The sequence below is a fragment of the Bos indicus x Bos taurus genome, chromosome 4 (genome assembly GCF_003369695.1).
Source record: "Bos indicus x Bos taurus breed Angus x Brahman F1 hybrid chromosome 4, Bos_hybrid_MaternalHap_v2.0, whole genome shotgun sequence".
In the NCBI taxonomy this organism is placed as follows: domain Eukaryota; kingdom Metazoa; phylum Chordata; class Mammalia; order Artiodactyla; family Bovidae; genus Bos; species Bos indicus x Bos taurus.
In genome coordinates this window covers 68,171,447-68,194,765 of record NC_040079.1, presented here as the reverse complement: position 1 = coordinate 68,194,765, position 23,319 = coordinate 68,171,447, and the positions used below count along the sequence as shown (strand labels likewise).

The following is a 23,319-nucleotide window of genomic DNA, read 5'->3' as shown; positions in this document are numbered from 1 at the left end:
GTGACAATACTATCATGAATCTCAAAGGAATCTGCTTTATGGAAAAAGTGATTAAAACAAGAAACAGCTTGTGAACACAGTACAGATGTAGGCTTTCTGTTTCTCAAACATTCTCATATTCAACAACAGATGAATGTGTTTAGTGGGATACGGATAACTACTTTACTTGAGTAATCTCATTTTGTTTGTTGGTTCTTAACTTTGTCCTAATTTTAGACTCAACTATGCAGACATGTATCTATTAATCGTTAAAACAAAACTAAAACTAAAACTTTTAGTTGGGAAAAAAAAAAAAAAATCACAAAATTTCACCAGAAACCAAACAAAATTCTATTCTAGTCTTGGTATATTTTCTTTCATTATTTTCCCTACACACTTGGCTATTGTACATAATTGCTATCATAAAATATACATATAACAAAGTATCCTAATTTTTTCATTAAATGAAAATAACACAAATAACTTAAGAAATTAAGTGTTAAATACAACACAGACAATAGTTCTTATAAATAGTGTAAAATTGGGCTTCTAGTAGATATAATGTAGATATGCATTCATCAACATGGAAATAAATATACAATAAACAGGAAAGAGAAAACTCATCATGTATAGTACTACCCTTATGTAATGTTATATACATGAGTATGAACTGAGAAACGTTTTAAGTATTTTATTCAAACAGTGAAGAAGAGAGGGTAGAATTCTGTGTGATTCTAGATTCTCTTCTGCACTTTAGAAATTTTAGAATGACTACAAATCAATAAAAATATAAAGTTATTCCAAAGGAAAAAATACTGCCTATTCACATACCTCTTTTCAGCAGTAGGTCACAATTAAAAAAAAAAAATCTCTTTGACTAACCACTAATATAAATCCAATTTAATTTCTAAATTAACTGATTTTAAACAATGGAAGCTTCTGCCTAAAAAACTAAAACAAAGATATTCACAAAGTAAACTGGCAATTCTACTTGACACATATGATTCCTGTATCTTCAGTATTTAAAGCACAAGCATTAACAGTGGTTTTGCACAGTAGTGTCTCTTCTCCCATTTAAATCGGAAAATAATTTAAAAGCAGAATCTATTGACCCTGTTATCTTTACTCTGGAAAAAAAAAGTTCAAACTTTTATCATATGTAGAATACAATGAAAGAAACAGAGAAGAATTTGAATAAAATAAAAACTACTCTTAAGGGATGTGGTTTGGTGGGAGTCTAAAAAAACAAAGAACAGTATACATTTCAGAGCTCCTGCCCAGATAACACATCAGTTCCAGAAAACTAAGACCAAAAATCTATGTGGGGAAACAGCATTTGGGAAGCACTAATTTGACAAGATTATGACTCTGCATTTCTAATCTTTGTGGAGTCCATGAAATTATTCTGATGTTAATGTTATCAACAAAAATAGCATAAAAATAATCAAATGCATATGAGATTTTTTTTCCCTTCAAATATTTAATTCCTTTTGGTTTTTTTTCCATTGGTTAGGGGTTTATTACAAACCTTCTACTAAATAGGTACACTTGATTAAATCATTGGCCATTTGTTAACACAATCTTTTTTTTTTTGGGTAATAAATTTTATTTATTTTTTATTAATTTTATTTTTTTTAAACTTTACAATATTGTATTAGTTTTGCCAAATATCGAAATGAATCCGCCACAGGTATACCTGTGTTCCCCAACCTGAACCCTCCTCCCTCCCCATACCCTCCCTCTGGGTCCCAGTGCACCAGCCCCAAGCATCCAGTATCATGCATTTAATTCCTTTTTAACACTAATATACTCTTTCAGTTAAAACCTACATATCTTGTATCTCCCACTTCCATTCCACAGCCCCAGCCTAGGCCTACTGAATGGCTTATCCTGAATGCCAAAATCTACTGGACCTCAACACAGAATGTATTAACTCAACATTAATTTCCAATGAGACTTACAAAAGCAATTTCTAGGACTCATATATTCTTCAAGGGTCTTTCTGATGAATACATTTGTAAGGCATTTAACTCAAAACAGTACGTGAAAAACTTCTCTCAGAATTATAATTTTTCTTGGCTCTGTAAATTGTACAGGAGTTTGGGAGCCACTGACTTTAGTGCAATTTCCCCCGTATCAAGCTAAATGCCAATTTTGACCCAAGGGAAAAGAGACTCTGTCTTCTTTAATGTCCCAACCATCAAACATATTAATGGGTATTTAGATTAAAAAGGCTGAATATTAAAACAGAATTTAAGCCCTACAGGAAACAAGTATTTTTGAATTCTCCCCAGCTTCCCAACTTATTGCTTCAGATTTTATAGTTATCTTGAAAGGGAGAATATTTTAACTTTCAGATTTTTCACAATATAGACTACCATTCTTCCTGAGTGTAGCTCAGTGGTTAAATTTTTAAATGCGTAACAACTGCCATATGTAACTCTATGTACTAAATCATACATTAATACAGTTTGTGGATAATTTAGGGGCTTTTTCTAGGGTATTTTAGGATTTGAAATGGTTGAGCTATTTCAAATTCTAAAAGATGATGTTGTTAAAGGGCTGCATTCAATATGACAGCAAATTTGAAAACTTAGCAGTGGCCACAAGACTCGAAAAGGTCAGTTTTCATTCCAATCTCAAAGAAGGACAATGCCAAAAAATGCTCTAACTACCACACAATTGCACTCATTTCACATGCCAGCAAGGTCATGCTCAAAATCCTCCAAGCAAGGCTTCAACAGTACGTGAACTGAGAACTTCCGGATATACGAGCTGGATTTAGAAAAAGCAGAGGAACCAGAGAACAAATTGTCAACACCTGCTGGTTCACAGAAAAAGCAAGGAAATTCCAGAGAAACATCCATCTACTTCTGTTTCACTGACTAAGCTAACGCCTTTGACTGTGTGGATCACAACAAACTGTGAAAAATTCTTAAAGACATGAGAGTACCAGATCATCATATCTGTCTCCTGAGAAGCCTGTATGCAGGACAAGAGGCAAAAGTTAGAACCGGACATGAATAATGCACTGGTTCAAAATTGGGAAAGGAGTATATAATGGCTGTATATTGTCACCCTGTTTGCAGAGTACATCATGCGAAAGGCCGCGTTGGATGAAGCACAAGCTGGAATCAAGATTGCCAAGAGAAGTATCAATAATCTCAGACATGCAAAAACCACCACCCTTACGGCAGAAAGCAAAGAGGAACTAAAGAGCCTCTTGATGAAGGTGAAAGAGGAGAGTGAAAAAGCTGACTTAAAACTGAACATTCAAAAAATGAAGATCATGGCATCTGGTCCCATCGCTTCATGGCAAACAGATGGGCAAACAATGGAAACAGTGACAGACTTTATTTTCTTGGGCTCCAAAATCACCACACATGGTGACTGCAGCCATGAAATTAAAAGACGCCTGGCTTCATGGAAGAAAACCTATGAAAAACCTGAGAGCATGTTAAAAAGCAGAGACATCACTTTGCTGACAAAGGTCTATATAGTCAAAGCTATGGTTTTTCCAGCAGACATGTATGGATGTGAGAGTTAGACATAAAGAAGGTGGTGTTGATGCTTTCGAATTGTGGTGTTTGATAAGACTCTTGAGAGTCCCTTGAACTGCAAGATCAAAGCAGTCAATCCTAAAGGAAATCAATCCTGAATATTCACTGGAGGGACTGATGCTGAAGTTGAAGCTCCAATACTTTGGTCACTGATGTGAAGACCTGACTCACTGGAAAACACCCTGATGCTAGGAAAGATTGAAGGCAAGAGAAGGGGATGACAGAGGATGAGATGGTTGGATGGCATCACCAACTCAAAGGACATGAGTTTGAGCAATCTCCGGGAGATGGTGAAGGAAAATGGAAGCCTGGCTGTGCTGTAGTCCATGGGGTTGCAAAGAGTTGAACACAACTGATTGACTGCACAACAGCAACAATTTTTGCCTAATTTTTTGACTTTCAAAACTGATCTTTTCTGAGGTGAGATTCCATTATATTTTATACTATGAATGAAAATGAATGATTAAACTTCTTAAAAAAAACAGGTTTAAATAGCTTACTGTGGAGTAGAATGGCTAAAAAATGAAACTGAATAACCCATTTAAGACCATAGTAAAGGCCAAATATTTGAAGTAGAAGTAACACATTTTTTAAAGTACTTATGGCAGCTTATTCTCAAAACTGTTTTTAAAAAGTTTTGTATAAAGATCACTACAAGCCATTTTCTGCATGACCGTTTCAATGTTTCAACCACATTGTTCTTACTGTTAAAAAGGAAGTATTTTAGAGTTTTTACAGCAACCAGGAGACTATGTTATATTTAAATTTCTCATCTATGGGTGAACAATTATAAAACTGTTTGCCATATAGTGTGAGGTTTACAGAAAGGCATACTGGTAACTGATTTATGAGCTATAACTTAAACAACAAATTTTTTTACATGTGATGTCATTTTCTAAGCAGGTGAAACAGGCATGGTGAAACAGTGTTTCTCCCTTTCTTGGCTGTTCTTATTTATCTACTAAGCTTTTCTTTAAAAGAAATACAAAAAATGCATCTCACAATTCCAAAGAATAGTTAAATTAAAATCTTCTTGTCTTTTTAAATGATTTAATGTTATTCTTTTAGAGGATTAAAATTTATCAGGTACAATAATCGTATGTCATAAATATATTATATTGTAGACCTTACATAATGCAGACTGACAAACATTTTCATTGCAATTCAGAAAATACAGATTTTTCTACCCATTCTCTTTAGCTTAGATACTGGTTATGTAATTTATTCTTTAAAGAATGAGTACTGGATACATCAAGCCTTACTGTTATGAATTAAACACTCACCATTAAACACTTCATTAAATTCTCCAGGAGGAGCATGAATGATGAACTTGGCTGCTATGCGCACCTGAAACAGAAATGAAGATATAAATGTTCTATAGCATAAGCCTCTGCTAAAACAACCAAAGAACCATGTGGAATTATACTGCTTCAAAATTCTATTGAAAATGGCTTTAAGATTTTAAAGACTGACTTTTTTTTCACTCAAACACCCTAAAGTTATTACTCTTTTAATTATTTAATATAATCACAATGCATAAGCTGAATGCAGATAAACTATACATATAACGAACGCATTTAAGGATTCAAAGCTGCCTACATAGAAAGATTTTCTTATAAGCAAATTTTTCTTTTAAACTAAAATGGAAAAAAATGACCCACCAAGAAAATTTATATGTATGAAGAATTAAGAAACATTTAGGTACAACAAAAAAAAATATATGCATGTGTCTATACATGTATATATACAGATGTGTTTATCTATAAAGTCTATCTATAAAGATAGACTATAGATAGATTTTATATCTATAAATAGACTAGTCTATTTATTTTTAGACTATCTATAAAGACAGTCTATAAATTTATCTATCTATAAATTAGTAAAAAGAAGAATGTAGAGAGGAAGAAAGCATAAATTCAAAATGCTCTGAACATGACACCTGACTGAATCTTGGGAAATTTTAGCTCAAAAATAAGTGAGAGACAAATATCAATAGGTATGAAACTGAAATCTGAAACTGTTAGTCACTCAGTTGTGTCCGACTCTTTGTGACCCCATGGACTATAGCCTGCCAGGCTCCTCTGTCTGTGGCCTTCTCCACGCAAGAATGCTGGAGTGGGCTGTCATTCCCTTCTCCAGGGGACTGAACCCAGGTCTCCTGCATTGCAGGCAGATTCTTTTCTGTCTCAGCCACCAAGCACGCACCATCAACAGGTATACTGACAGACATATTTCAAGAAAATAAGGGCTATATTACAGTGATTAACACTAATGAATACATACATATATATATATATATTTTTGAAAGGTTAGATGACAAGCAAAGTATTATTATTTAGTGAAGAAATTATGAGTAATTATAATAATTTCCCAATCACTATACAATAACCTTCAACTAAGCTGATCAGTGATCTTGTCAGATATGTACATTCATGCTGCTGCTGCTGCTGCTGCTGCTAAGTCGCTTCAGTCGTGTCCAACTCTGTGAGACCCCATAGACGGCAGCCTACCAGGCTCCCCGTCCCTGGGATTCTCCAGGCAAGAACACTGGAGTGGGTTGCCATTTCCTTCTCCAGTGCGTGAAAGTGAAAAGTCAAAGTGAAGTCGCTCAGTCGTGTCCGACTCTTCGCAACCCCATGGACTGCAGCCTATCAGGTTCCTCCATCCATGGGATTTTCCAGGCAAGAGTACTGGAGTGAGTGGGGTGCCATCGCCTTCTCCGATGTACATTCATGAGTCCTACCCAACCAACTGAATTAGATTCTGGAAATGAGGCCCAGAACATACTACTGAGAGAAGCTTTCCAGGTGATTTTTAAAATACACACTCTAAGTAGTCACTGAATTAAGGGACCACACTTGGCAAAAACAAAAGCCTTATTTCATATTGTCCACTGTCACTGTTCTGATGTGGAAACTAAAAACAATGGAAAAGGAAATAGTCCTAGATCTATAAAGAAATCAAATTTATTGTTAAAAGCATTTCAACAAACAAAAACTTCAGGTTTTCTTCTAACAGGTATTTAAGGAAGAAATACCAATTCTATACTAATTATTTCAGAAAACAGAAGTGAAAACAACTTACAACTTTTTAAAAAAGAACAGCATTATCTTATACCAAAGACTAAAATACTATAAGAAACACAACTCAAAGACCAAAATCCTCCTGAAGGTAGATGCAAAAATCCTCTCAATAAAATATTAGCAAATTTAATCCAATTATATATAGAAAGGATAACACATCACAACCAAGTGGAGTTTATCCCGGAAATGTAGGGCTGTTTCAATATTTGAAAATAAATGTTGTAATTCATGATATCAACTGATTAAGATGAAAAGCCACAACTACCTCAACAGAAGCAGAAAATTATTTAATAACATTCAACAACCAATAATGATAAAAATTCTTAGCAAACTAAAAAGACAGTGTCTTTAATCTGATAAAAGATATTTTCAAAAAAGCCTATAGCTAACATCATCCTTAGTGGTCAAAGACTGAAAGCTCCCACCTAAAATTAGGAACAAGACAAGGATGTCTGTTCTCATCCCTCCTATTTAACATCACACTGAGAGCTCAATAAGGTAAGAAAAAGGAATGAAAGGCAATTTCATAAATAAAACTTTCTACTTGCAAACATGATTCTTTCCAATGAAAAATCCCAGGAGTCTTAAACAAATAAAGGAAAACTACTCAAAAACCTAAAAAACTTTCTTGGAGTAGGAAATGGCAACCCACTTCAGTATTCTTGCCTTGAAAATTCCATGGACAGAGGAGCCTGGCAGACTACAGTCCATGGGGTTGCAAAGAGTTAGACAAGACTAAGCAAGAGGAGCAAGCAAGAACCTATAACTTAGGTAAAAATCTAACAAAATATGTGCAAGACTAATATTCTACACAAAACTGATGAAAGAAATCAAAGAAGCTCTAAATAAACAGATATGCTGGGTTCAAGGATTGGAAGTCTCCTTATTGTAAAAATAACAATTTTCCCCAAACTATTCTACAAATTCAATGAATGCCCAATCAAGATCCAAAAAGAATTTCTTTGATACATATCAATAAGCTGATTCTAACACCAATGCTTCCTATACTATTATTTTTCTATGTTTGAAGAATCCAATGAATGCAGATTATTTTGGCTATGTATTAATACGCCCTCCCTTAAATGCAAACAAGATCAAGAAATCACTTTGATGCCCAGAACAGCCATAAACACCACCAAAGTATTAAAAAAAAATTTTTTTGCCTAGAAAATTAGAAGGAATAAATATTATTCACACCCTCAGTAGCAAATGGGCTTCCCTTGTGGCTCAGCTGATAAAGAATCTGCCTGCAATGTGAGAGACCTGGGTTTGATCCCTGGGTTGGGAAGATCCCCTGCAGAAGGAAAAGGCTACCCATTCCAGTATTCTGGCCTGGAGAATTCCATGGATTGTTTAGTACATGGACTGTATAGTCCATGGGGTTGCAAAGAATTGGACACCACTGAGCAACTTTCACTCTCAGTAGTAAACACCAAGGAGTAATGGCAAATGGAATAGAATAGCCAAAGCAATTTTGAAAAAGAACAAAGTTGAAAAGTTCACATCACCTAAGCTACAGTCATATACAGATCATAATGGAATAGAATACAAAGCCCCAAAATAAACCCATATACCTCAGTCAATTAATCTTTGACAAAGGAGGCAAGAATATACAATGGAGAAAAGACAGTCTCTTCAGCAAGTGGTATCAGGAAAGGCACATATAAATCAATGAAGTTAGAACACTGGCTCACATCAAAACACAAAATGGCTTAAAACACATATAAACTCAAAATGGCTTACAGATTTAAGTATAAGACATGATACCATAAAACTCCTAGAAGAGAATATAGGCAAAACATTCTCTAACCTAAATCTTACCAATGTTTTCCTGGATCAGTCTCCCAAGACAAAAGAAATAAAAGCAAAAATAAAAAATGGGACCCAATCAAACTTTTATGCTTTTGCACAGCAAAGGAAACCATAAATAAAACGAAAAAACATCCTATTTGGGAGAAAATATTTGCAAATGATGTGACCAATAAGGGCTTCGTTTCCAAAATATAATATAAACATCTCATACAACAACAACACAACTGAATCAAAAAATGGGCAGAAAACCTAAACAGACATTTCTCCAAGAAAGACATACAGATGACCAACAGACACATGAAAAGATTCTCAACATCGCTAATTATTAGAGAAATGCAAATCAAAATTACAGTGAGGTAACAACCACCTCACACGTCAGAATGGCCACTGTTAAAAAATCTACAAATAATAGATGCTGAGGAGAGGGTGTGCAGAAAAGGGAACCCTCCTACACTGCTGGTGGGACTGTAAATTGATGCAGCCACTATGGAAAACAGCACAGAAGTTCCTTAAAAAAAACTAAAAATAGAGCTGTCAAAGAACCTCAGTCCTACTCCTGGGTATGTATCTGAACAAAACTATAACTGAAAATGATACATACACCCCCGAGTTCATAGCAGCACTACTCACAATAGCCAATACATGGAAGCAGCCTAAACGTCCATCAACAGCTGAATGGATAAAGATGTGTGTACCACAAGTACTATTCAGCCATAAAAAAAGACTGAAATAATGTCATTTGTAGCAACACAGACGGACCCAGAGACTACCATACTAAGGAAAGGAAGTCAGAAAGACAAATACCATAGAATATCACTTATATGTAGAATCTAAAATATGACACCAGTGAACATACCTACAAACAAAAACAGACTCCAAATACAGAGCAGATTTGTGGTTTTGGGGGCACCAGGCAAGGACGGATTGGGAGTTTGGGATTAGGAGTTGCAAACTACTATATATAAGATGCACAAACAGCAAGGTCCTACTGCAGAACACAAGGAACTAACTATATACAATATCCTGTAATAAACCACAATGAAAAATAAAAATATAATAATAAAAAGTATTAAAAAAAGTTACAGTCTTTAAGATAGCATGGTATTGGCAAAGGGATAGATAATGAATGGAATAGAGCTGGACAGCCAAAAAATATATCTCACATGTACATAGCCAAATGATTTTTGACAAAGGTACAAAGGCAATTCAATGTTGAAAAATAACTGTTCAACAAATGATATCCAAACAATTAGATATGCATGAGCAAAAAATACACTGCAATGTAAACCTGACTCCTTACCAAAAAAAATTACCTCAAAATGGATCATAGCTCTAAATGAAAAATATAGAAATTAACAAAAATTAAAAGGAAACAGAAGAAAAACCTTCATGACCTGGGGTTAGGCAAAAAGTTACTAGACGTGACACTAAAACCACTATCCATTAAAAAAGCTGACAAAAAAAAAAAAGCTGGACTTTACATTAAAAAAGCTGGACTTTACTGAAATTAACAACTTATGCTCTGTTATCAATGCTAAAAAAACGGAAGAAGAATTGATGCTTTCAAACTGTGGTTTTGGAGAAGACTTGAGAGTCCCTTGGACTGCAAGGAGATCAAAGCAGTCAATCCTAAAGGAAAACAATCCTGGATATTAATTGAAGCAACTTGATGTTGAAGCTGAAGTTCCAATACTTTGGCCACCTGGTGCAAAGAGCAGACTCACTGGAAAACACCCTGATGGTGGGAAAGACTGAAGGCAGGAGGAGAAGGGAATGAGAGGACAAGATGATTGGATGGCATGACTGACTCAATGGACATGAGTTTGAGCTAACTCTGGGAGATGGTGAACGACAGAGAAGCCTAGCGTGCTGCAATACATGGGGTTGCAAAGAGTCGGACACAACTGAGCTACTGAACAATAACAACAAAAGAATGAAAAGACAAGCTATAAATTGGAGTGTGTGTTAGTAGCTCAGTCATATCCGACTCTTTGCCACCCCATGGATTGTACCCTGCCAGGCTCCTCTGTTCATGGAATGCTCCATGCAAGAATACTGGAGTGGGTTGCCATTCCCTTCTCCAGGGGATCTTCCTGACCTAGGGATCGAACCCTGGTCTCCTGCATTACAAGTAGATTCTTTACCATCTGCTGCTACTGCTGCTGCTAAGTTGCTTCAGTCGTGTCTGACTCTGTGCGACCCCAGAGACGGCAGCCCACCAGGCTCCCCTGTCCCTGGGATTCTCCAGGCAAGAACACTGGAGTGGGTTGCCATTTCCTTCTCCAATGCATGAAAGTGAAAAGTCAAAGTGAAGTTGCTCAGTCGTGTCCGACTCTTAGCGACCCCATGGACTGCAGCCTACCAGGCTCCTTCATCCATGGGATTTTCCAGGCAACAGTACTCTTTACCATCTGAGTCACCATAAACTGGAGAAAATATCAGCAAATCACATATCCAATGAACAATTTGTATCTGGAACACACACTATCAAAATACAACAGTAAGAAAACAGTAAACAAAAGATGTGAACACACTTTATCAAAGAAGATAAACAGAAGATAGATAAACACAAAAAAGGATGTACAATATCATTAATTATTAAGGAAATGAGTATTAAAATCATGAAACACCATTATATACCTAATAGAATGGCTAAAATAAAGAAGACTGATAATACCAAGTGCTGGTGAGGATACAGAACGACTAGAGCTGTAAAACACTGCTTTGGCAATGCAAAATGGTACAGTTGGTAGAGATAACAGGTTAGCAATTTCTTATAAACACACATTATATGACACAACAATCCCACTTCCAGGTATCTAACTCTGTGTTTCCACAAAAATCTATTCAAAATTGCTCAAAACCAGGAACAATCCACAATGGAAATGTCCACATATGGGTGAATGGCTAAGTGATAACGAATCTATGCAATGGAATACTACCCAGCAATGAAAAGGAACGAGTTACCAATACATGCAACAACTTGGATGAATCTCAAAAGCCTTGTGCTAAATGAAACAAACCAGTCTCAGAAGGCTACATAGCAATGATATAAGTTTCCATTTATATGATATTTTCAAATAAATAATATTTTATAGCAAGGGAGAACAGATTAATGGCTGTTAGGGTCTGGGAGAAGTGGGTGTGAACACAATGGGAGAAGCAAAGGCAAAGAAGAAAATAAGGTAGTTTTGGGAGGGTGATGGAATCACTTTATATCTTGATTTTGGTAATAGGTACATGCATCTATACACATTGATAGTCATAAAAGAGACTATATGCTAATTAAAAATACATATTTCATGTGTTTTCAAATTATTTTCTTCTAAACTGTTTAAAAGTATTATTACAATCAAAAGGCAAAATATAAAAAATAAGTGATTTTAAATAGGCAAGGGTGGGTGGTGCAGGGAATGGAAGATAGCATATGCTAAACATACACTGGAATCTACTACGTCTATACAAATGTCATAACTTCCTTTGTTCCCTTATTCCTCTCTTTCTTCTGTTGGGGTAAATGGAAGAAAGCATTAAAAACAAAGTCTTAATCACTACCACAGGCAACAAATAAAAATTGTGGTAACCTGCTCATGAATTTCGGAGAAGGCAATGGCACCCCACTCCAGTACTCTTGCCTGGAAAATCCCATGGACAGAGGAGCCTGGTAGGCTGCAGTCCATGGGGTCGCGAAGAGTCGGACATGACTGAGCGACTTCACTTTGACTTTTCACTTTCATGCACTGGAGAAGGAAATGGCAACCCACTCCAGTGTTCTTGCCTGGAGAATCCCAGGGACGGGGGAGCCTGGCGAGCTGCCGACTATGGGGTCGCACAGAGTCGAACACGACTGAAGTGACTTAGCAGCAGCAGCAGCAGCTCATGAATTTATCAAATATTTCTTTTGGACTTTTAGAATTTTGAAGAAACTGTTTTTACTAGCCCTAAAGACTTACACACTACCAATAAGCTGACAAAATTAAAGTACTGATAGCAAGCAGTATATTTTATATATATATATATATATATATATATATATATGTATTACACAATAAGCGTATTTAGGGAAATGATTAACTGTTGAGTTTTATCTTTTTAGTTGTTTCAATAAAAAATACATATCATTTAGACTTTTATTCAGTTCTATTTTGCTTTTTTACCGAGAAAGCAAAACTGCTCTATACTTTCTCATCTTAGACTTACTTGCCCATGTCATTGCACAAAATGCATACAGTAAACCAAAGAGTTAACAGACGGCTCACAATAACCAAAGTGAGTGGTGGGTCAAAAGAAGTGCCATTGAGTATTTAGAAGTCATGGGAGCTAACTGAGAATCCAAAACACAACTTGGACTTTACCAGCTATAACTGAAGTATCTCCATCTGGTCTTTGTGAATTTCAAAAGATAAGACAAATCTGATTTTTGGATTTCTCAGCTGCTAAAGAAAATAAAGTGTGCCCACCACAGTAAAGGATTACTTATCTTCCTGAGAAACTGTTCTATCATCAGGGTATTTTTTAAACACTGCTACAGACTAAACATTCCCCTATACCCATCCTTCCTAGCTAACTTAAAAAAGAAAAAAATTATTTATTCTAGCCCACTTCCAAATCCAAGAAAGAAAAAAAAGTCATACAAGTTAACAAGAAGAGGTCTCAAGAGTAGAATTAAAGTCTGAAAATAATCAAACACAAACTTCCTCAAAGTCTCTCTAACACACATGGAGCTATACTCAATCTACACCTGAGAATATTACAGTTTTTCTGGACAAGCCCTAGTACACTCCTAGACCCACAGCAAAACCTCCTACATTAACCATCATCTTCTTCCACATGATATTATTCAAAGTAAGTTCAGTTCAGTCATTCAGTCATGTCCGACTCTTTGCGACCCCATGGACTGCAGCACGAGGCTTCCCTGTCCATCATCAACTCCCGGACCTTGCTCAAATTCATGTCCATCAAGTGTGATATGCCATCCAACCATCTCATCCTCTGTTGTCCCCTTCTCCTGCCCTCAATCTTTCCCAGCATCAGTCTTTTCCAATGAGTCAGTATTTTGCATCAGGTGGCCAAAGTATTGGAGCTTCAAGAGCTTCAGCTTCAGCATCAGTCCTTCCAATGAACACACAGGACTGATCTCCTTTAGGATGGACTGGTTGGATCTCCTTGCAGTCCAAGGGACTCTCAAGAGTCTTCTCCAACACCACAATTCAAAAGCATCAGTTCTTCGGCGCTTAGGATAATTTATGGTCCAACTCTCACAACCATACATGACTGCTTAGTGTTGGCAAAGTAATGTCTCTGTTTTTTAATATGCTGTCTAGGTTGGTCGCAGTTTTTCTTCCAAGGAACAAGTGTCTTTAATTTCATGGCTGCAGTCACCACCTGCAGTGATTTTGGAGGCCCCCCCCAAAATAAAGTCTGTCACTGTTTCCATTGTTTCCCCATCTATTTGCCATAAAGTGATGGGACCGGATGCCATGATCTTAGTTTTCTGAATGATGAGTTTTAAGTCAGCTTTTTCACTCTCTTCTTTCACTTTCACCCAGAGGCTCTTTAGTTCTTCGCTTTCTGCCATAAGGGTGGTGTCATCTGCATATCTGAGGTTACTGATATTTCTCCTGGCAATCTTGATTCCAGCTTGTGCTTCATCCAGCCCAGCATTTCGCATGATGTACTCTGCATGTAAGTTAACTAAACAGGGTGACGTTATACAGGCTTGACGTACTTCTTTCCTGATTTGGAACCAGACTGTTGTTCCATGTCCAGTTCTAACTGTTGCTTCTTGCCCTGCATACAGATTTCTCAGGAGGCAGGTCAGGTGGTCTGGTATTCCCATCTCTTTAAAAATTTTCAGTTTGTTGTGATGAACACAGTCAAAGGCTTTGGTGTAGTCAATAAAGCAGAAGTAGATGTTTTTCTGGAACTCTCTTGCTTTTTTGATGATCCAACAGATGTTGGCAATTTGATCTCTGGTTCAAGTTCTTCTAAACTGGTGTAGGATTCAGGAAAGAGTTAGTACTTTTACTATATTTTTAAACTGTAATTCTAGGTTGGGGAAGGGAGAATGCCTCGGTTTTGTTGGGAAGATTTGGCTGGATGGGAGACTCTTATCTATGTTAGTGACTGGCAGCTGACAGGCCTACCTCCTAACAATCACATCGAGAACAGTTTTAAAAAGTTAATACAGAGTTAAAAGCTAGAAGAACTATATTTTTCTTTGCTTTCTGGAAAATCCCATGGATGGAGGAGCCTGGTAGGCTGCAGTCCATGGGGTCACTAAGAGTCGGACACGACTGAGCAACTTCACTTTCACTTTTCACTTTCATGCATTGGAGAAGGAAATGGCAACCCACTCCAGTGTTCTTGCCTGGAGAATCCCAAGGACGGCGGAGCCTGGTGGGCTGCCGTCCATAGGATCACACAGCGTCGGACACGACTGAAGTGATGCAGCAGCAGGATCCAAACATTATTTTGTATAAAATATACAAAAAGATAAACGTAACATAAATGGTATGTTCCACTCTTGTGCTTCTTGGAAAAAAAGCAGATACTATAATGCTACTTATTGTTGTTTAGTTGCTGAGTCATGTCCGACTCTGAGACACCAGGGACTGTAGCACCCCAGGCTCCTCTGTCCATGAGATTTCCCAGGCAAGAATACTGGAGTGAGCTGCTATTTCCTTCTCCAGGGAATCTTCCTAACAGAGGGATCAAAACTGTGTCTCCTGCATTGGCAGGCAGATTTTTTACCAGTGAGCCACCAGGGTAAGCAGAAGACAGAGTAGTACATTCAAAACAGCACCCAAAATGTTAGTACACGTTACTTGTGAAAAAAAATAATTTCTGCCCATCAACTGTTAAACACAAAAGTACTATTAAACTTTTTTGTACTTTGCTTTTCTTATGGGCTACAATTCAAGGAACAAATTAAATAATGACAGAAACCCACAGAATAAAATAAGAATTCTTGTGTCCATACTGACATTAAGAAATGGATAAACAAATGGACGGAAGCTCTTCATTATAGCAGAATTTCAATTAATAAATGCAGAAATAATGACTGAATTAGAAAATTACCTTACTACCATCCACAGATGCTAAAATTAGTTGGTAACAGTCTAAAAGAATAATTTATAAAATGTGAGGGAATCTTTCTACACAATACTTAACCAAGAAGGGATAAACAGTAACTCTGCACTGAATAAACTCGCTACACACCACCTTTACCAAACGCCCTAAGTTATCTTAAGAGTAAAGACTGATGCTATGTGCCTCCCAGAAAGATGTACTGAGGACACAGGGTCACTTCTGTTATGTTCCTGCCAGAAATTCATGGCAGATCTAATCAGGAGGAAATGTCAAACTGAAATCGAGGTAGAGTCCCCAAAGTAACGATTTTGCACTCTTCCAAAGTGGTAAGTTCATGAAGGACAAAAAATGCTGAGAAACTGTTACAAATTAAAGACCAGAGAGACACTACAACAAAATTCAACATGATCCTGGGATCCTGGACCAGGGATTGGTGAAATCTGCATACAGTCTTCAGATGAGACAGTTTAATACTGTATCAATATGAAATTTCTTGATTTTGATCATTGCACAGCCCTAAATACAGTGAAGTATTTAGAGAGTTGGGGGGGGGGCGGGGCAGGAAATTCCTTCTCTAAAATTGCAGGGATTTTCTCTGATATTTTTTGTAGCTTTAAAGTTTTGCTCTTTACATTTAGGCCATTAATTCACCTGAGATTGACTTTTGTGTATGATGTGGGATAGAGATTCATTTTTTATTATCCTGTCATAAGGATAAATAAACCATCCTACTGCTATTTTTTTTAATGGACTTCTCTACTGGACCAAATAAATAAAAGAAAGAAGAAAAGTAACTCTTTTCAGTACTACTTTTTTCAATGTGAGTTACTTTTTTTTTTTCCAATCTGGGATACGAAAAACACATCATAATTTTTAATAAATTCCAAAGATCCTTCTGAAAAGTGTCTAATAAATTTAGTAGTCAGCATTCAGGTAGTAACTGCAAAAATGTAACTTCCTCAAGAACATCTCAATATTTAAAAATATCAGCAGGCAACCCTATATTCTAAACTTCGTAGGTAGTTACTACATGATGAATAAATTTATAAGCAAGAATAAACTCTCATGAGCATTCTATGAGTTATTGCTAATGCAGTTCTGTAATGTGGACAGTTAATTTTCAAATAACATATATTCAAAACCATAAAAACTTACACTAATACAAGAAGTAGTAGAGTACATCATCTATGGAGTCAGACTGAATGAGTTGGATTTTCATTTCTACTACTCATTAGCTACGTAAACTTGGGTGAATAAATAATAATATTAGTATTAGCAATGTAGAGAGTAAATACATTTGCATTAGCATAGTTCAGTAGTCTTAAAATTAGCTCTGGAATACAGGCATTTTCACATTACATGTGAAATGCTTCTCTGTGCCCAAAGTGGGTGGCTTATGCTTATGCATTTCTGTATTTTCTGCAGTACATTCACTTCCGCACACCAACATTCTTTCTCTTCCCCTGGCATTCATCCCTTCCCTTTCTACTCTGCTCACCTCAAAAAGCAGTGCAACAGGAAGAAAAGCTAGTTCCTAGTTCTGTGACAGCAATGTACAGTTAACCTGTGGGTTTTCATCTAAAAGCTAAGACAAATGATTTTTGTCTGCACCCAGGTTTTAACTTCTGTAAATCTCCATTTCTCATAGGCAAATTAAGGGAGATAACATACATTGTTATTTCTTAACCTTTTAAAACCCTTGTGTCTGTAAGATAAAATTAAATATTATCTACAGTTACCTTCTGAGAAAACTGCTACTACCTTTAATTCATGAAAAAAAAAAAAAAAAAGAGAGAGAGATTCAGAACTGGGATCTAAATGAATTCTTCAGAGGAAGTCTAAGGCTTTTAGGAGCTGCCTCCCAAAACAGCATAATCTTCCTATGATGGTTCAGAAGAAACACCCCAAATATCTGGACAATATCTTCTACTTCCACCATTTCGATTATCACACATAACAACAGCTGTAAAACCTATATACCTATTACAACCTCTTTCAAGATCAAGATCCACTTTTCTAAATATAACTCAGTTATTAGAAATCTCCACTAAGTGCCTCAAAAATATCTCAGACTTGTCTCACCCAAAGCTACTCCCTCTGTTCGTCATAAAAATTACTGGCACCACCCATATACCATGCCATACTTTTCCCTTTCTCCCACAGTCAGCCACATGATTGAGTGTCTCTCTCTCTCAAATCTAATCTTCTTTTCTTTGATTCCATTTCATTCGGACCCAGTCACTTTCTGGATTGTTACAACTGCCCTGCCTCCAGTCTTATCTCCAAAAGTCATTTTCCACTCTGCCACCAGATTGGTATTTTTCAATGAAAAGTCCTATTTTTTTTTTTTTTTTTTCTGTTTAAATCATCTAATGGCTGCCCATTACCAACAAGGTAAAGTCTAAAGTCTTCAACATGACATATAAGGCCTTTCTAAATCTGAAGGCTGTAAAATGTACTGTTAACAGCATAAACCCTAAATAAGACTGTATGTACGCAGACTACAGCTCCACTGACTCTTACTTACATGACCAAAAACATATTAAACTCAGTTTCCTCACTTACAGTGAGATAATGCATTTAGAAAAGCACTTGGCACAGAGTATGCACTCAATTAACAGCTATTACCTTTTTATGCTACTTCTAGCTTCTACAACATCCCACATATACACAGTACTGAAGTCTCACTACTCCATTCTTTCAGATGAGAACTCTCGTCTCTCATGCCTCCACATCACTGCATATATGTTTTGGTCACCTTTTATCTACTATGATTAAATTGTACACAGCAGCAGAATATCTTAAACCTTGCAAATTATCAGAAGAAAAGGTCACGTAGAAAGAAAAACTCAAAGATCAAATTATGCTTTTAAAACATCTTGACGTATTTAGCACAGCACTCATTAGCATATACTTTTGCTAAAGCATTAGTACTACTACTGAGAACTGCAATATAAAGGCTAAAATTAAAGCCCCGTTTTATGTGCACCATGACATTAGGGGAAAAACGGGAGAACCTTGAATAGCCTGACCCCAAGTTCCCATGCTCAATCTACTCCTGCAGATAAAGTTTCTAGCCAGAAGACCCTCTATCACAGGGAACAGACACAGTTCCTGCTTATCCCTGAGTAGTGGGCTTCAGTTCCCTGCCAGCCTGTGGAATTATTCAAACTAGTCAATCACACCCTTCTGCTGGAACCAGGGATCACTCTAGCCTCTTAATACTTCAAAGTTTGCCTCCATGGCCTCTGCTTATTCACTCTATTCCCTCAACTATGTCCCCATCTCCTGGGCTGTTGAGTATATGTATTAATAGACTGCTACCCATCTCATCTCTCCAACATCAGGGGTTGTGTGTTCAGCCATCCCTATAGGCCTATAGCAGGAACCCCTCCCTCATCAACACAGTGAAGACGAGGCTGATAAACAGGATCTCACTTCTCTAGGAAGCCTGAATTTCAGATGTTAATTGGAGACTGAGAAGCAAGGAATTCAGTTATTTAAAATATACTGGACTAGCCCAACAGTTTATTCAGGTTTTTCTGTAACGCCATAAGGAAAAACCCAAACGAACTTTTTGGTCAACCCAATATTTTAAACAAACAAGCTGACATATAGTTCCAACATTAGAAGCGCATGAGATTCTTCATATAGCTTCTCTATTTTTATTTGAGATATAAATTCACAAGCATGTTTATCTAGTTTTCCATCCTCCATGGATCTGAAGGAAGGGTAAGTTTGACAGTTATACTTAAAACATTAAAAACAGGCTGACAATGGCTGCAGAAAACAAATTTCTTTATAGAAATAAAAAAAAAATACAAATCAAATCTCTTGAAAAAAGAGCTCTAAAATTCCTAGGACATGAATTTTTATTTAAGAATAACTACAAGCTTACATCAATAAACTTCTCAGTTTAGTTCAGTTGCTCAGTCGTGTCCAACTCTTGCGACCCCATGGACTGGAGGACGCCAGGTCTCCCTGTCCATCAGCAACTCCCGGAGTTTGCTCAAACTCAGGTCCATTGAGTCGGTGATGCCATCCAACCATCATCCTCTGTTGTCCCCTTCTCCTCCCGCCTTCATTCTTTCCCAGCATCAGGGTCTTTTCCAATGAGTCAGTTCTTTGCATCAGGTGGCAAAAGTACTGGAGTTTCAGCTTAAGCATCAGTCCTTCCAATGAACATTCAGGACTGATTTCCTTTAGGATGGACTGGTTGGATCTCCTTGCAGTCCAAGGGACTCTTAAGAGTCTTCTCCAACATCACAGTTCAAAAGCATCAATTCTTTGGCCCTCAGCTTTCTTTACAGTCCAACTCTCACATTCATACATGATTACTGGAAAAAGCATATCTTTGACTAGATGGACCTTTGTTGGCAAAGTAATGGCTCTGCTTTTTAATATGCTGTCTAGGTTGGTCATAGCTTTTCTTCCAAGGAGCAAGCATCTTTCAATTTCATGGCTGCATGGCTTCTCAGATAAAAATAAAGATCAGAATTTTCCATTATTGGATGATATAGATTAAACATTTCAAAATCTCCAGAATTACTGTAACCCTACTGGGTGACTGAGTAACTGGGGAAAGTCTTGCGTGTGTGGCCAATGGAGTGCAAGATGATTACAGGCTCTTTCACAATTTTAGGCAACCTTGTTCAGTCTTCTCTACTCCTTGACCTACAAAAAACTATTTGCTAGTTCAGAAATAAGAAGATAAAGTTAGTTTATTAAATAATGAGAAATGGGGCTTCCCTGGTAGCTTGGTGGTAAAGAATCCTCCTGCCAATGGAGGTGACACGGGTTCTATCCCTGGTCTGGGAAGATCACACGTGCCATGGGGCAACTAAGCCTGTGTTCCACAACTACTGAAGCCAGGGCACCCTAGAGTCCATGCTCCGCAGCAAGAGAAGCCACCACAATGAGGACCCTGCACACTGCAACTAGAGAGTAGCCTCCACTTGCCACAACTAGAGAAAAGCCCAGGCAGCAATGCAGACACAGCACAGTCCAAGATAAACGAAGAGTGAGAAACTGTCTTTGACAGAGCAAATTAGAAGGCCTGAAAGTAAAATGAACTTCCTCAAAAATGAACACTGTACCATCTGCTCCAACTTCTTCGGACCATAATCCTCACAAATATCTGAAGAAAATGGACGGAGTCTGGTTGTAAAGCATTAAATCACTCAGACAAGGGAAGGTAAAGATATTCATCTTTCAAAATCATATCAAATCAAGTTGATTCCACTATTCTTAGAATTTACCAAAGCCTCTTCCTAGAAAGGAGGGAATGTTATCTTTTCCATTGAGTAAAAATACTATTCATTCTGATAAATCTTACAGGAAATTGTCTCCTACTCTCCACCACCCATTACTTTCTTTTTGTGAATGTTAGTAGATAGTCACCTAGGACCAGAAGGGTCTCACGGTGAAAGAAGTGCTATGTTAATGCTGGGAAGCTGCCTGCACAAATCGTTCCTCATGTGCTACAGGCAAGAGAGAGAAGCTGAAGCCCCTCGTATTGTGCAGTGCATTCCACAGCTTGAGCCCACAGACAGAAATCAGTTTTTCTGAACATTTTTCAATTTGACTGAGAGACTATGTTATGAGCAAAACAAATAATACTGATGAATTATGCGGCACCTGCACATTATGCTGGACCAGTATGTGTAGAAGCCCAACTGCCACAGTGATGGAAAGAGATCAGTCACAACACCTAGAAAGAGGACTACTTCTGGTTAAACCCATGGAGCAAGGATGGCGTACTTTTCTAAAGGAATTCCTAATTCCTTGGTACTTTCAATGCTGCAACAGATACAAATGGAAGATAAGCACATTTGGTATAGGAAGCTGTGATCAAAACCCTTGGCAACAGTAGGGCACAGATTAATGATCTAGACAAATATCAACAGAATACTGAATTGCTCCTGGGTGATCTCTAAGAACACACTGAGTATAGTACAATGAGTACAGTACAACACATTAAGTGTTACCTGGACTAGTTTTAGGACTATACTCTTAAAACCTACCATCTTATCTACACTGCTGAATAAACCTGAAAAAATTCTCAGGGAAGGAGAAGAAAGGGTAAGTGGGATGATAAATTCCATATATAGCTTTCTGCTTTGCAGTCCTTGACTCTGTCAGTCTATTAGTGTACAGAAAGCACCCTTCTCAAGTGAAGCCAAGCTTCATGGTGAAATGCCATAGATAGAAGAGAAGGCAATGGCACCCCACTCCAGTTCTCTTGCCTGGAAAAGCCCATGGACAGAGGAGCCTGGTAGGCTGCAGTCTATGGGGTTTCGAAGAGCTGGACACTACTGAAGCGACTTAGCAGCAGCAGCAGCTATGGACAGAAGTGATTAGACTCCCTAGGCCTACACTGCCTCTTTAAGATACATCTGTTACTGGAAGAGGTGAGCATCTGGCAGTGCTACTGCAACTCTGTGATTACCAGCTAGAACAGGAAAGTACAATAGAGTGGGGAATTTACCAGGGGTTTTCAATCAACTATTGTTACAATTTATAAAAGCTGTTGGCAAAATTAATGTTAACTTGTGTCTATGAGTTCTCCAGATTTTTCTGATGCTTCTGCTGGGCACTGTGAATTGGCAAAATTTTTACAAACACTAAGGTAAAATCCTGGAGACTTTTGACTGTCTGAGGAAAACACTAATTCTTAAGTAAGAAATGGGGTCTTCTTCCATTTATATTTGTTTCCAAAGCAAATATAAATATATTAAGCTGAAAAAATTTTTTAAAGATTTAAGCAATTGAGAAAAAGGAGATAAAAAGTATAAAAAGCAGACTGTGCATGTGCATGAAAGCATATGCACACCAATATAGCTATCTAGAACCATTAAATTTAGAGGCAAACAGCCCTGCACTCTACAGGAGCTCCAAAGTAAACCACATAGGAAATACTTATACGAAAAAATTACCTTAAATTCAACTTAACTAGGCATCCTGTATTTTGTCTGAGAACCCTACCTACAACCCCTCTAAGTTCTGTATGGTGGACATTTCCCATATACTCATTTCCTCCTTAATCAAGGCAAGAGACACTAGGGTAAAGATTTCCCAAATCTAGATGCCTAGTAGAGCTGCTGGCAGAGTTTTTGAAAAAATACAGATTTCCATGTTCCATTCCCAGGTAGCACAGTGGTAAAGAATCCGCCTGCCAATGCAGGAGACGGTAAGAGATGAGGGTTGAATCCCTGGGTTGGGAAGATCCCCTGGAGAAGGAAATGGCAACGAGCTCCAGTATTCTTGCCTGGAAAATTCCAAGGACAGAGGAGCCTGGTGGGCCAAAGTCCATGGGATGGCAAAGAGTTGTACATGACCGAGCGAGAGAGCTCTAACATTCCATTCCAGACCTACTGAGAATCAATCTCCAAGAGGACTGAGACCTAGAAATCTTATTTCTGAAAATCTCCCCAAGTGACTGTGACTGGCTGCCAGATGTTGTACCCACTGACCTGTAGGGGACTGTATATGCAAAATTTGAGGCCTTCAGTCTTCTGAAGAAAAGAATCATAGGTTTCACCTGATTCTCAAGGAATGTGATCCCCCAAAGGGTCACTGCCTTAGAGACCAGCAGTAAAGTTTTAAAAAGCTATTATGAATTTTTCTTCTTCAACTATAAGAATTACTTGACATTATATCCCATAACTCTCTAAAAACTTCCTATGCCTTTTTGAGAGTTAAAAGTAAAATAAAAGTAAAAAAACATAGCTTTTAAAAAACTCTATCATTATTTATTTAAATAGTTTATGATCAAGTGAACATCAACTGCACGT

The 23,319-nt window shown here is 37.3% G+C and overlaps 1 protein-coding gene across 1 annotated transcript in view; it reads right to left on the bottom strand.

The window, feature by feature from the left end:
* CAPZA2 (capping actin protein of muscle Z-line subunit alpha 2) overlaps window positions 1-23,319 on the bottom strand; it is a 56,515-nt gene that overhangs the window by 23,314 nt on the left and 9,882 nt on the right. The window contains exon 2 of the mRNA XM_027539599.1: window positions 4,823-4,886. Coding sequence (XP_027395400.1) covers window positions 4,823-4,886 — 64 coding nt within the window. The remainder of the gene's footprint in view (window positions 1-4,822; window positions 4,887-23,319) is intronic.